The sequence below is a fragment of the Ovis canadensis genome, chromosome 5, assembly GCF_042477335.2.
Source record: "Ovis canadensis isolate MfBH-ARS-UI-01 breed Bighorn chromosome 5, ARS-UI_OviCan_v2, whole genome shotgun sequence".
NCBI classification, from domain to species: domain Eukaryota; kingdom Metazoa; phylum Chordata; class Mammalia; order Artiodactyla; family Bovidae; genus Ovis; species Ovis canadensis.
In genome coordinates this window covers 120,416,344-120,429,565 of record NC_091249.1, presented here as the reverse complement: position 1 = coordinate 120,429,565, position 13,222 = coordinate 120,416,344, and the positions used below count along the sequence as shown (strand labels likewise).

At 40.6% G+C, this 13,222-nt stretch overlaps 1 protein-coding gene across 5 annotated transcripts in view; it reads right to left on the bottom strand.

The window, feature by feature from the left end:
• The window catches only part of FER (FER tyrosine kinase), a 475,599-nt gene that overhangs the window by 374,629 nt on the left and 87,748 nt on the right, over positions 1-13,222 (bottom strand). For all 5 annotated transcript variants that reach the window (XM_069592654.1, XM_069592657.1, XM_069592656.1 and 2 more), the window contains one exon: positions 4,908-5,007. In XM_069592654.1, coding sequence (XP_069448755.1) covers positions 4,908-5,007 — 100 coding nt within the window. The remainder of the gene's footprint in view (positions 1-4,907; positions 5,008-13,222) is intronic.

Below are 13,222 nucleotides of genomic sequence, written 5' to 3'. Positions count from 1 at the left end.
TTGGTCATAACTTTCCTTCCAAGGAGTAAGTGTCATTTAATTTCATGGCTGCAATCACCATCTGCAGTGATTTTCGAGACCAAAAAAATAAAGTCTGACACTGTTTCCCCATCTATTTGCCATGAAATGATGAGACCAGATGCCATGATCTTCGTTTTCTGAATGTTGAGCTTTAAGCCAACTTTTTCACTCTCCTCTTTCACTTTCATCAAGAGGCTCTTTAGCTCCTCTTCACTTTCTGCCATAAGGGTGGTGTCATCTGCATACATGAGGTTACTGATGTTTCTCCCGGCAATCTTGATTCCAGCTTGTGCTTCTTCCAGTCCAGCGTTTCTCATGATGTACTCTGCATAGAAGTTAAATAAGCAGGGTGACAATATACAGCCTTGACCTACTCCTTTTCCTATTTGGAACCAGTCTGTTGTTCCATGTCCAGTTCTAACTGTTGCTTCCTGACCTGCATACAGATTTCTCAAGAGGCAGGTCAGGTGGTCTGGTATTCCCATCTCTTTCAGAACTTTCCACAGTTTATTGTGATCCACACAGTCAAAGGCTTTGGCATAGTCAATAAAGCAGAAATAGATGTTTTTCTGGACCTCTCTTGCTTTTTCCATGATCCAGCAGATGTTGGCAATTTGATATCTGATTCCTCTGCCTTTTCTAAAACCAGCTTGAACATCTGGAAGTTCACGGTTCACGTATTGCTGAAGTCTGGCTTGGAGAATTTTGAGCACTACTTTACTAGCATGTGAGATGAGTGCAACTGTGCGGTAGTTTGAGCACTCTTTGGCATTGCCGTTCTTTGGGATTGGAATGAAAACTGACCTTTTCCAGTCCTGTGGCCACTGCTGAGTTTTCCAAATTTCCTGGCATATTGAATACAGCACTTTCACAGCATCATCTTTCAGGATTTGAAATAGTTCAACTGGAATTCCATCACCTCCACTAGCTTTGTTCGTAGTGATGCTTTCTAAGGCCCACTTGACTTCACATTCCAAGATGTCTGGCTCTAGATGAATGATCATACCATCGTGATTGGCTGGGTCGTGAAGATCTTGTTTGTACAGTTCTTCTGTGTATTCTTGCCACCTTTTCTTAATATCTTCTGCTTCTGTTAGGTCCATACCATTTCTGTCCTTTATCGAGCCCATCTTTGCATGAAATGTTCCCTTGGTAGCTCTGATTTTTTGGAAGAGATCTCTAGTCTTTCCCATTCTGTTCTTTTCCTCTATTTCTTTGCATTGATCACTGAGGAAGGCTTTCTTATCTCTCCTTGCTTTTCTTTGGAACTCTGCATTCAGATGCTTATATCTTTTCTTTTCTCCTTTGTTTTTCACCTCTCTTCTTTTCACAGCTATTTGTAAGGCCTCCCCAGACAGCCATGTTGCTTTTTTGCATTTCTTTTCCATGGGGATGGCCCTGATCCCTGTCTCCTGTACAATGTCACGAACCTCCTTCCATAGTTCATCACACATTCTGTCTATCAGATCTACTCAGATCAAGTTAATTTAAAACAAATATTTGCTCCCGCAACATAGAAGAGAACAAAATGAGTTTGATATTTAGGATATATTGCAAAAGAAACAAAAAATTTAACTAAAATGAAAGTGAAAGTCGCTCAGTCATGTCTGACTCTTTACAACTCCATGGCCAGAAGAGTGGAATTCTCAAGGTCAGAATACTGGAGTGGATAGCTCTCCCTTCTCCAGGGGATCTTCCCAACCCAGGGATCAAACCCAGGTATCCCACACTGCAGGCAGATTCTTTACCAACTGAGCTATCAGGGAAGCCCAACATAAATGATGCTCTAGTAATATTACAAATGAAGCTATACCTTACATTTGATAACATAAATCAGTGTTTCTTTGATATAAATTCTAACATTGAAAACAAAGTATTTTGTGTAATCCATACAGCAGGAGTCAGGAGTCTGGAACGTCAATATGAACCCAGGCTGCCTATGGATCTATACTGTGGCTGAACCTCCAGTTGCAGTCACTGAACCTGGATTCTAAACCAGTTCTCCATCAGATCCAGAATTTGACGCTGACTCACTACAGCAACTACTGCCAGATGATATGCCCTCCAGAGCCGTGTCTTCTCAGGGTGGATCTCATGTGAGTTTTCAAACAGCTTTCCCAAGACCTCCTGATTCCTAAAGTAAGGACTCTAAACGCCAGAGCCATGGTTTGGCTCTCCACCGCCAGTGCCCCAGCAGCTCCTAGAGCCCGTTCCAGAAATGGCCTGGTGGGGCCTCCCCAGATAAGCTACAGTTCTGACATAAAACCTGTAAATGCTGCAAGAATCTGCCCACACGTCATGCTTATCAAGAGGAAACAACCTCACACACACACAAACAACCCCTATTTCCATGATAAATGTAGCAGCAGTTTGAAAACCAGGTTTTCAAAAGTAGTTTTATACTTTTTCATATAAACATGAGTATAAAGATAGCTATGATTATAAAAGGGAAATTTACATATGTCTCATGCATTTACATAGTTACATAAGAACTTACTTTGAAAGTACATCCTCTACACATTATAAATTGATTTAATGAGAGCAATCAAATTCTTGAAAACAAGAACACACTATCACTAACACCTTTACAAAGGAAATATATTAATAAATAAGCTCACATATTTTAACAGGAGACTCAGTCAAATAATACACTTCTTAAGATCAATTAAAGCTATGGTCTTCAGATTTTCTAGTTTCCTTCTTATTACTAACACAGCAATAAATGGTGTTTTATCTCTACCAAAAGTAATAAAGAACAATTATTACCTGTGAATAGTCTTTGATAATATAAACATTAGGTACAATAACTATTTAAAATTTATGATACCAGAATTAGATTTCATGTTTTAAACAAAAATAAACTATCATTAAAAGTAGATATCACAGACTTGGGAGTAATAATGTATTTCTTTTCCTAATTAATTATTCTCCAGCAGATATAGACCTACTGTGAATACTTCACATAGATGGATTACAATATAAATGAATTAAGTCATCACTTGCTCTGAGTGAATTCAAATATGGATATTTATACTACAGGAAATTTCAGAATGCTAGCCAAGCATTAGGTAATGAACTTTATAAAACTTACTCTTTGACAGACTGAGTAGTAATGCTCAAGGTACAAAGCTGTTTTTAAATTACTCTTAATGGCTTAGCAAAGGCTAAATTTTGAAACAGGAGAAGACTTGAAGTTCCCAGGTTAGAACATCAACTAGCAATGGGGTAAGTTCCTTGAATGTCTGAATCTCAACAACTTAAAGATAGCAAATAATACTCAGTAAATATTTCTTGATTATGTAAAGCACTCTTTAAAACAAATAAGGAATAATACTTAGGTATATGAAATCTGAAAACTAAGAAATAATCATACAACATCGGAACTTACATCCAAGACTGACTCTAAAGTCTGACTGATTTTTCCACTATTGCACTTTTCTTCTTTTCTGCACTTAAATAACTTGCGTAACTTAACTACAAACGCATTTTAAAAGATAAATTTGCGTTAAAAAGAGATCAGGGTCTCAAAATGTTGGTTGAGGTGCAAGAAAAATAAGTAAAAACAAGCAAACTGTGAATATTAATTCATCTTCCCTAAAAAAGCAGCAGAAACCCTGCAAGAAAGAGAAACAGGAAAAGCAATGTGGGAGGGGTAGAGACAGGTAGAGAGAGAAGCCAAGGAAACGCTTTAGGGAGTCCTGGGCGCTGGGAGCGCCGGGGAAGAAGGGAGGGAGGCAGGGGAGGGGCGGGGAGGGAGGCAGGGGAGGGGCGGGGAGGGAGGCAGGGGAGGGGCGGGGAGGGAGGCAGGGGAGGGGCGGGGAGGGAGGCAGGGGAGGGGCGGGGAGGGAGGCAGGGGAGGGGCGGGGAGGGAGGCAGGGGAGGGGCGGGGAGGGAGGCAGGGGAGGGGCGGGGAGGGAGGAGAGCAGGAAGGCCAGAAACTGCAGCAGGAGGAGGCGGGCGAGGGAGGCAGAAAGGCCGCAGCTGAGAGCGGGAACACGGCTTCGAAACCCCCTACTGGGACTAACAGGAACACCGCATTCTCACTGCGCAAAACACATCCAAACACGGGAGCTGTTTATCTCATTTACCTCAACGACACAACGGAAGAATATACAAGCAGAGGACAAAGAGAGAATGAAGTAATAAAAGAGGAAGATAAGTTAAATGATAACACTATTTCAGAGCTGCTTGTTGTTTAGCAGCTCGTTGCGCGTGACTGGAGCACACAAGGACGGTGGCCCCCAGGCTCCTTTGTCCATAGAATCATCCAGGCAAGAATGCTGGAGTCAGTTCCCATTTCCATCCCCGAAAGAGCAGCTACTAATGTTTATATATGACCAGGGAAAAAAGTTTTATAATTAAAAAAATCTAAATATGACGACTATTTAGTCACATTTACAACTATAACCAGAAATCTCTGTTAAAAACATAATGTTTCTCTTTCCATTTATTTCCAAAGCGTATTATGAAAATTTTACGACAATAAAATTGAGCTATAAAAGCAAAACTAAGCTATAAAATGACTTGTGATTTTAATGGTACTTAAATACAGGTAAAAAGAGGACCAATAAAGGCACCTAAACAAATATGACTTTATTTTTCTTATTTAACGTTAATTCAATAAGTAAATCTGAAAGCTGAGGGAAATTTTTAAACACTTTGCTCCCTATCACAAGTACTACATAATTCTATTTAGTATGAACTACTCAAAAATAGTTTCCACCTCAAAAAGAAAAAATTATTCAGTTTGATAATTTGTTTATTTAGGCTTATTTTAATATACCTATATGTTAATCGGTCTAAGCGGATTCATTCCACCACTTATAAAGATAACCTTCAAATGATAAAAGTCACTGCAATAAACATTACTCCTAATTGTGCCATACCTTTCGCTACAGCTTCTTTATATTTCTCTTTGGCGGAATTCATTTCTTTTATTAATTGTCTATAGCTGGTTTTTAATTTCTCTAATTCTGTCTTTGTAACCTGTCAAAAAAAAGAAATGCAAAAAAGATTTTTAAAAGCTTAAATTTACATCTGTCAAGAACTTAAATTTCAAAGCATTAACTGATGCATCTTTTACTGCTTATGAGTCAGAAGTGCTCTTTAATATATAATTATAAACAATAAACTAAAATTAGCTTAGAAATTGGTGATAAATTCAAAGCATATGAAAAAAAGAAAACCATTTCTTAAAAAGAAGAGCAAATCATAAACTAGTGCTGTCATTATCTAAAATTTAAAGGGCAATAATTTATTTCTATGTACAGAAATATTTTCTTTAATAAAAAAACTAATTTAAAATTCTTATTTTAATCATACAGAATAACTCCAAGTTGTCATAATTCATCAGTTCTAATATGAATTTTTTTTTACGCTGTAACATCTCTAAAAAGATGCATCCAGTTAATGCTGACCAGGCAGCGTTCATGACAGTGGTCACGGCATGCACACATTAACTTGGTCATTATTTCTGCAGAAAGGCTTGACAAACCCAAGTCCTTGAGTCTGCAGTCAGCCATAAAAAGCATTCAAGAAAAAACTGAGAATCTTAGGTGGTATCTGAAAAACATCTAATAAGACTTTTGAAAAGAGTTCAGAAATCAGCAGCATTAAAAACTTGCTAAAGGGACATTAAGCAATTTGGAAGAAAATCCTAGAGCCTACTTTAAACAAATTCTGCATCACCAAGGTTCTTGACAGCATGGAAGATGGCGCTGTGTAAGTGAACAAACATGTCAACAGCTATGATAGATGTGTGCTAAGTCACTTCAGTCGTGTCCCCCTCTTTGCGACTCCATGAATTGTAGCCCACCAGGCGCCTCTGTCCATGGGATTCTCCAGGCAACAATATTAGAGTGGGTTGCCATGCCCTCTTCCAGGGGATCTTCAGAACCCAGGGATCGAACCCACATCTCTTATGTCTCCTGCATTGGCAGGAGGGTTCTTTACCACTGGCGCCACCTGGGAAGCCCCATAACATACAGATACCGTTCGTCATTTAGTCGATAAGTCATGTCCGCCTCTTGCAACCCCATGGACTGTAGCACTCCCGGTTTCTCTGGCCATGGGATTCTCCAGGCAGGAATATTGTAGTGGGTCACCATTTCCTTCGCCAGGGGATCTTCCCGACCCAGGGATCGAACCTGCATCTTCTGCACTGCAGGCGGATTCTGTATAGGCTGAGCCGCCAGGGAAGCCCACGATACAGATACAGATAGAAATGACTTCAGATCATGTCTCTTTAAAAGAAAACCTCACCGGTTAACATGTTTTAATGGCCTTCACCTTTTAGAGCAGCTTTAGTATCACAGCAAAACTGAGCACAAAGGACAGAGATTTCCCATTTGTCCCTTATCCCTACTCATGCATGGCCTCACTGATCATCAGCGTACTCCACTCGAGTCTGTCTGTACGTTTGTTAACAACTGATGAACCTATAAGAACATATCATTATCACACAAGTGCACAGGCTACATTAAATTAACTCGTGGTGTGTATTTACGGCTTTGAACAAACATACAGTGACATGTATCCCACCACTACAGGACCATGCACAGCTGTTTCACCATCGTGGGATCCTCAGGGCTCCACATGTTCACACACCCCTAGCAACCAACAGTTCTGACCTTTCGAGGATACCATGTAGGTAGGATCAGATGTATTTTTCAGACTGGCTTCTCTCACTTAGTGGGCTTCCCTGGCGGCTCAGATGGTAAAGAATTTGCCTCCACTGTGGGAGGCCTGGGTTCAACCCCCGGGTCGGGAAGATCCCCTGGAGAAGGGAATGGCAATACACTCCAGCATTCCTGCCTGGACAATCCCATGGACAGAGGAGCCCGGCCAGCTACAGTCCACGGGGTGGCAGACAGTCAGACACAACTGAGCAAGGAACATTTTCACTTTCTTTCCCTTGGTAATATACATTTAAGGGTCCTTCATGTCCTTCTTGGTAGCTCATCTCCTTTGAGCACTGAATAATACTCCACTGTCTGGATGCAGTGGATAACCACAGTTTATCCATTCATTACTAAAAGACATCTTGGTGGCGTCTAAGTTTTGACAATTATAAATAAAGCTGTTATAAACTGCTAAGTGTGGGCTTTAGCGTAGACATATGTTCTCAACTCCTTTGGATAAATACCAAGGAGCTCAATTTTTGGAACCAACGGTGAGACTATTTTTATTCTTGTAAAACACAACCAAACTGTCTTCCAAAGTGGGATTTTGTAATCCCACCAGCAATGAATGAGAGTTCCTGTTGCTCCATAATCTCACCAGTATTTGATGTCATCAGTGTTCTGGATTTGGGGCATTCTAATTTGGGGCAGTGGTATCTCATTGTTCCATCAGTTTGCATTTCCCTGATGGCATAAAATTTGAGCATATTTTTATCTGCTTATTTGCCATCTCTGTATCTTGTTTGGTGACGTGTTTATTTTTTCTTAGGTTGCTTCTTTTCTTAGTAGACTTTTTAGAGTTCTTTCTGTGTTTCAGATAACAGTCTTTTATCAAGTGTCCTTACAAACTTTTTCTCCCAGTTTACAGTTCATCTTCTCATTCCCTTGATATTGTATTTTGTAGAAGTGTGGTTTTTGTTTTGTTGTTGTTTTTTTTTGAGGAGAATGTCTGTGTGTGTCTGTGTGTGTCTGTGTGTGTGTGTATAAATACATATTTGCAGCAGGCAAGAAATATGGACACTTCCATCTGCATGACTGCCCACTGCAGTTTACTGCTCTGGTCTCAGGGAATTGAACGTTTTCCTATCTGGCACACCTTTAAACTGATGTATCCCATTCATGTCTGTTGTTGAAACCTGTCTGAAAATCCTCCCAACTGGTTCATTTTATCTTGCATATCAGGCTGCTTTCAGTTCATTGTTCTCTTAAATTTGTGAAGTCATTATATAGTTTATACTCGCTTATAGACCACCCAGAGTGTGCTTGAGACCCTACTGAGCTTCACTTTCAATGCCCTTCATTTCAGTTCAGTCCAGTTGCTAAGTCGTGTTTGACTCTTTGTGGACTGCAGAACGCCACCTCCCTGTCCATCACCAACTCCCGGAGTTCACCCAAACTCATGTCCATCGAGTCGGTGATGCCACCAACCATCTCATCCTCTGTCGTCCCCTTCTCCTCCCACCTTCAATCTTTCCCAGCATCAGGGTCTTTTCCAATAAGTCAGTTCTTCGCATCAAGTAGCCAAAGTATTGGAGTTTCACCTTCAACATCAGTCCTTCCAATGAACATCCAGGACTGATCTCCTTTAGGATGGACTGGTTGGATCTCCTTGCAGTCCAAGGGACTCTCAAGAGTCTTCTCCAACACCACAGTTCAAAAGCATCAATTCTTCAGAGCTCAGCCTCCTTCACAGTCCAACTCTCACATCCATACATGACCACATGAAAAAACCATAGCCTTGACTAGACGGACCTTAGTCGGCAAAGTAATGTCTCTGCTTTTGAATATGCTGTCTAGGTTGGTCATAACTTTTCTTCCAAGGAGTAAGTATCTTTTAATTTCATGGCTGCAGTCACCATCTGCAGTGATTTTGGAGCCCCCAAAAATAAAGTCTGACACTGTTTCCACCGTTTCCCCATCTATTTCCCATGAAGTGATGGGACTGGATGCTATGATCTTCGTTTTCTGAATGTTGAGCTTTAAGCCAACTTTTTCACTCTCCTCTTTCACTTTCATCAAGAGGCTTTTTAGTTCCTCTTCACTCTCTGCCATAAGGGTGGTGTCACCTGCATATCTGAGGTTATTGATATTTCTCCCGGCAATCTTGATTCCAGCTTGTGCTTCTTCCAGCCCAGCGTTTCTCATGATGTACTTTGCATAGAAGTTAAATAAGCAGGGTGACAATATACAGCCTTGACGTACCCCTTTTCCTATTTGGAACTAGTCTGTTGTTCCATGTCCAGCTCTAACTGTTGCTTCCTGACCTGCATATAGGTTTCTCAAGAGGCAGGTCAGGTTGTCTGGTATGCCATCTCTTTCAGGATTTTCCACAGTTTGTTGTGATCCACACAGTCAATTCCATTACTCTCCCCTAAATTCTGTAATCAAGATGCCACATCTTTGGAGACCAGAGTCACAGCTTCGTACCGTGACTTGCATCCAATGTAAGTAAAATTTCTCAGAATGAAAACTCACGTTGCTCCTTTGCTGTATGCCACACACGCCACACACACTTCTGCAGAGTTATAATTTTTTTAAAAAGAGAGAAAGGAGGGAATCCCCTTGCAGTCCTGCAGGTAGGACTCCATGCTCTCACTGCTGAGGGTCTGGGTTCAGTCCCTGGTTGGGGAACTAGCACCCCACAGGCCGTATGGTACAGCCAAAAATAAACATTTTTTTAAAGAAAGAGAAACAAAAAGGAAGGGCGGAAAAGAGACCAGAAGTCTTACATTTTTACGAATTCTGGCTTATCAATCATTTCTCCATGGATCATGCCTTTGGTGTTCTATCTAAAAAATCATCTCCATATCTAAGGTTATCTAGGTTTTCTATTTATCTTCTAGGTGTTTTACAGTTTTAAATTTTATATTTAGGTCTGTGATCCATTTTGAGTTAATTTTTGTGACTGGTGTAAAATCTGTGTAAAGATTCATTATTTGCACATTTTTTGCCCCTGTTCCAGTGCCATTTGTTGAAAATATTAACTGTTCTCCCCTGTGCTGACTTTGCCCCTTTTTTTCAAAGAGCAGTCAAGTATATTTATGTGAATCTACTTCTGGACTCTATATTCCGTTTCACTGAACTATTTGTTTATCTGTTCATTTTCTTTCACAAACGCCAAACTCTGTTGATTACTGTGTCTTTAGAATAAATCTGGGAGTCACATAATGCTGGTCTTCCAATCCTGTTCTCCAATATTCTGTCGCCTATTCTGGGTCTTTTGCTACTCCATATGGATTTTAGAATCAGTTCAGCATTTGCCAGGATTTTGATTGGGATCTGTATTAAATCTATAGTTCAAAACGGGAAACACTGATATATTCACAACATTGAGGACAAGGGATAACAATTATTTCTCCTTTGATTTCTCTCATCAGTTCAGTTCAGTCACTCAGTCGTGTCCGACTCTTTGCGACCCCATGAACCACAGCACACTAGGCCTCCCTGTCCATCACCAACTCCCAGAGTTCACTCAAACCCATGTCCATTGAGTAGGTGATGCCATCCAGCCATCTCATCCTCTGTCGTCCCCTTCTCCTCCTGCCCTCAATCTTTCCCAGCATCAGGGTCTTTTCAAATGAGTGAGCTCTTTGCATCAGGTGGCCAAAGTACTGGAGCCTCAGCCTCAGCATCAATCACTCCAATGAACACCCAGGAGTGATCTCCTTTAGGATGGACTGGTTGGATCTCCTTGTAGTCCAAGGGACTCTCAAGAGTCTTCTCCAACACCACAGTTCAAAAGCATCAATTCTTCAGCACTCAACTTTCTTCATAGTCCAGCTCTCACATCCATACATGACCACTGGAAAAACCATAGCCTTGACTAGATGGACCTTTGTTGGCAAAGCAATGTCTCTGCTTTTCAACATGCTACCTAGGTTGGTTATAACTTTCCTTCCAAGGAGTAAGCGTCTTTTAATTTCATGGCTGCAGTCACCATCTGCAGTGATTTTGGAGCCCCCCAAAATAGTCTGACACTGTTTCCACTGTTTCCCCATCTATTTGCCATGAAGTGATGGGACTGGATGCCATGATCTTAGTTTTCTGAACATTGAGCTTTAAGCCAACTTTTTCACTCTCCTCTCTCACTTTCATCAAGAGGCTCTTCAGTTCTTCTTCATTTTGTCATTGTTCTCCTATAGACTGTGTACATATACTTTGTTAGATTTATACCTAAGTGTTTAATTTTTGAGATTCTAATGTAGATGGTATCATGCTTTTAATTTCATATTCTACCGGTTCATGGTTAATACATAGGCAAGTGATTGATTTCTTATGTAACACTGTATCCTGCAAAGTGAAGTTGCTCAGTTGTGTCTGACTCTTTGCAGCCTCATGGACTGTGGCCCGCCAGGCTCTGCCCATGGGATTTTCCAGCATGAATATTGGAGTGGGGTGCGATTTCCTGCAAACTTGCTATAACCGACTGTTTGTCTCGAGTTTTTGGTCGATGCTCTTGGATCACCTACATAAAGAACCATGTCATATGACATTCATTCCCAATCTGTATGCATTTTATTTCTTGCCCTGGTCTTGTTTCGTTAGTTAAGACTGACGGGATTTTTTTAACAAGCAGTGGCAAGTGGGGGACACCCATGTCTTGCTCTGATTTAATGGGAAAGTTACATGTTTCTCACATTTGTGTATGATGTTTGCTGGAAGTTTTTTGTAGATATCCTTTATCAAGTCAAGGAAGTTCACCTTTATTCCTAGTTTACTGAGAGTTTTTAATCACGAATTGGTGGTAGATTTTGTCAAATGCTTTCTCTGCATCTATTCACATGCTCATGTAACTTTTCTTTTTAGTTTGTTGATATAATGGAGTCCATTAATTAATTTTCAAATATTGAACCAAACTTTCACACCTGAAATAAATTCCACTTAGTCAAGCTGTGTAAATTCTTGTTCTACACTGTTGGATTTTATTTCTCAATAGTTAAGGATTTTTGCATCTATGCTCATGGGAGACATTGGCCTATAGTTCCCTAACATCTGTGTCTACTCTTGGTGTTTGGAGACACTAGCATGGTGGAATGGAATCGGTGACTCTCTGCTTCTCTGTCTGAGGTGAGTGTGCAGAACAGTGGTGCAATTTCTTCCTTAAATGTCTGGTAGGATTCACCAGTGAAGGCCTCTGAGCTTGCAGCCATCTGAGCCTGGTGCCTTCTGTTTTGGGCTCCTTCCGTGGTGGCTCAGAAGTTAAAGTGTCTGCCTGCAATGCGGGAGACCTGGGTTCGATCTCTGGGTCAGGAAGTTCCCCTAGAGAAGGAAATGGCAACCCACTCCAGTATTCTTGCCTGGAGAATCCCAAGGACGGAGGAGCCTGGTAGGCTACAGTTCACGGGGTCACAAAGAGTCGGACACGACTGAGCAACTTCACTTTCAGTTACTTTAATAGATACATGCCTGTTCAGACTGTCCATCTCGTCTTCTGTGAGTTTCAGCAGATTGTGTCCTTCAAGGCATGCTCCCATTTCTCCCAGCTTATCAAATTTATGGACACTGGGTTGATTAAAGAGTATTTCCTTCATTATCCTTTCAATATCCATGGGATATATGTGATGTCTCCTCTTTCACTTCTGATATTACTAATTTGTACCCACACTGGTTTTTTTGTTAGCCTGGCTAGAGACTTGTTGATTTTATCACCTTCTCGAAGAATCAGATTTTGCTTTTGTTGACTTTTCTCAATTGGTTTCATGTTTTCATTTTCAGAGTTCTACTCTGATTTTCATCAGTTAGTTTCTTCTGTGTACTTCAGATTCAATTTGTTCTTTTTCTACTACCCTAAGGTAGAAGCACAGATGACTGATTTTAGATCTTTCTTTCTTTCTAACAAATGCAGTCCATGCTATAAGTTTCCCTCTAAGCACTGCTTTTGCTATATCCCATACATTTTGATAAGTCTTCAGTTTCATTTAGTTAAAAATATCTTTATATTTTTCTTGAGATTTCTTCCTTGGTCCATGGGTTATTTACAAGTATGTTGTTTAATCTCCAAGTATTGGGGGACTTTCTAGCTATCATACTGTATCAATTCCACTCTTTCAAATATATTTTGATGTAGCTTATGACCTTGAATGTGGAATATCTTGCTGAACTGTGCAATATAAGCTTGAGACGAATGTGTATCCCCCAGTTTTTGCCTGAAGTAGTCAAAAGATGTTCATCATATCTAGCTGATTAACGACATTATTGAGTTCACTCTGTCCTTACTCACTTTCTGTCGGCTGCATCTGTCCATTTCTGATGGGGGTGGGGGAAAGGTACCGAAATCTCCAACTGTAATGGAGGTCCACTCATTTCTCTCTACAATTTTAACCGTTTTTGCAGTCCTACCAATATTTTGATGCTATGCTGTTAAGCACATGTACATTAAGGATTGTGCTGTCTTCCTGGAGAACTGACCCCTTCAACGTTGTGTAACTCTCTTCCTTATCCCTGATAAACGTCCTTGCTTTGAAGTCTGTCTTATCTGAAATTAATATAGCTACTCCCACTTCCTTTGGATCAGGGTCAGT